This window comes from Octopus bimaculoides, chromosome 26, assembly GCF_001194135.2.
Source record: "Octopus bimaculoides isolate UCB-OBI-ISO-001 chromosome 26, ASM119413v2, whole genome shotgun sequence".
Classification (NCBI taxonomy): domain Eukaryota; kingdom Metazoa; phylum Mollusca; class Cephalopoda; order Octopoda; family Octopodidae; genus Octopus; species Octopus bimaculoides.
This window is the reverse complement of record NC_069006.1, coordinates 4,691,399-4,692,587: the sequence shown is the minus strand read 5'-3', so window position 1 is coordinate 4,692,587 and position 1,189 is coordinate 4,691,399. Positions and strand designations below refer to the sequence as shown.

Sequence of the window (1,189 nt, the reverse complement as noted above, 5' to 3'; positions counted from 1 at the left end):
TTACATTAACCCCAGAGCTCAACTGGTACTTATTTTACCGACCCCGAAAGGATGAAAGGCAAAGTTGACCTCAGCAGAATTTGAACTCAGAATGTGCAAACAGACAAAAAGCCAGTAAGCATTTCACCCAGCATGCTAACAATTCTGCCAGCTAATCCTTTCTACTAGAAGCCCAAGGCCTCAAATTTGAGGTAAGGGATTAAGTCGATTACATCTACTCCAGTGCGTAACTGGTACTTATTTAATCGACCCCCGAAAGGATGAAAGGCAAAGTCGACCAGCAGAATTTGAACTCAGAATGTAAAGACAGATGAGATACTGGTTAGCATTTCGCCCGGCGTGCTAATGATACTGCCAGCTCACCGCCTCAGTAACAATAATAATAATCCTTTGTACCAAAGGCACAAAACCTGAAAATAATAATAATAATAATAATAATAATAAATCCTTTGAAAAAGACAGAATTGATTACCTGCAATGGAAGAGGTAGAAGCTCCTTACTGGCAGAAGGAAGGACAGCCATCAGTTGCTGGAAAGGTAAAAATGGCTTGCCCATGTCCAGTTTGATCTTCAAATCTTTGATGTTGACTAGGTCACTCATAAATGGGGCATAGTGGTGAGGATAATACCTGTCCACGAAGAAAGCACAAAAGGGAGAGGAATTCAGAGAAATTCAAATAAAACAAAACAAAAAAAAGACTGCAATACAGAAATGTAACTTTTATATCTTCTCTCTCTCACTTCCGTCAGCCATTTTCCTTCTTCACTTTACACATGAGCAGCAACATCTTGCTTTTCCATCTTCTTACATCTATGTTTTTTAATTTTTTTTTATCATCAGGAGTGGCTGTGTGGTAAGTAGCTTGCTTGCCAACCACATGGTTCCGGGTTCAGTCCCACTGCATGGCACCTTGAGTAAGTGTCTGCTACTATAGCCTCGGGCCGACCAAAGCCTTGTGAGTGGATTTGGTAGACGGAAACTGAAAGAAGCCCATCTTATATATGTATATATAGGCGTAGGAGTGTTTGTGTGGTAAGTAGCTTGCTTACCAACCACATGGTTCTGGGTTCATTCCCACTGCGTGGCACCTTGAGCAAGTGTCTTCTACTATAGCCTCGGGCCAACCAAAGCCTTGTGAGTGGATTTAGTAGATGGAAACTGAAAGAAGCTCGTCGTATATATATATAT

General features: G+C 41.2%; 1 protein-coding gene across 1 annotated transcript in view; it reads right to left on the bottom strand.

The window, feature by feature from the left end:
* LOC106881569 (5'-3' exoribonuclease 1) overlaps positions 1-1,189 on the bottom strand; it is a 75,659-nt gene that overhangs the window by 40,344 nt on the left and 34,126 nt on the right. Inside the window, exon 13 of the mRNA XM_052976888.1 lies at positions 473-629. Coding sequence (XP_052832848.1) covers positions 473-629 — 157 coding nt within the window. The remainder of the gene's footprint in view (positions 1-472; positions 630-1,189) is intronic.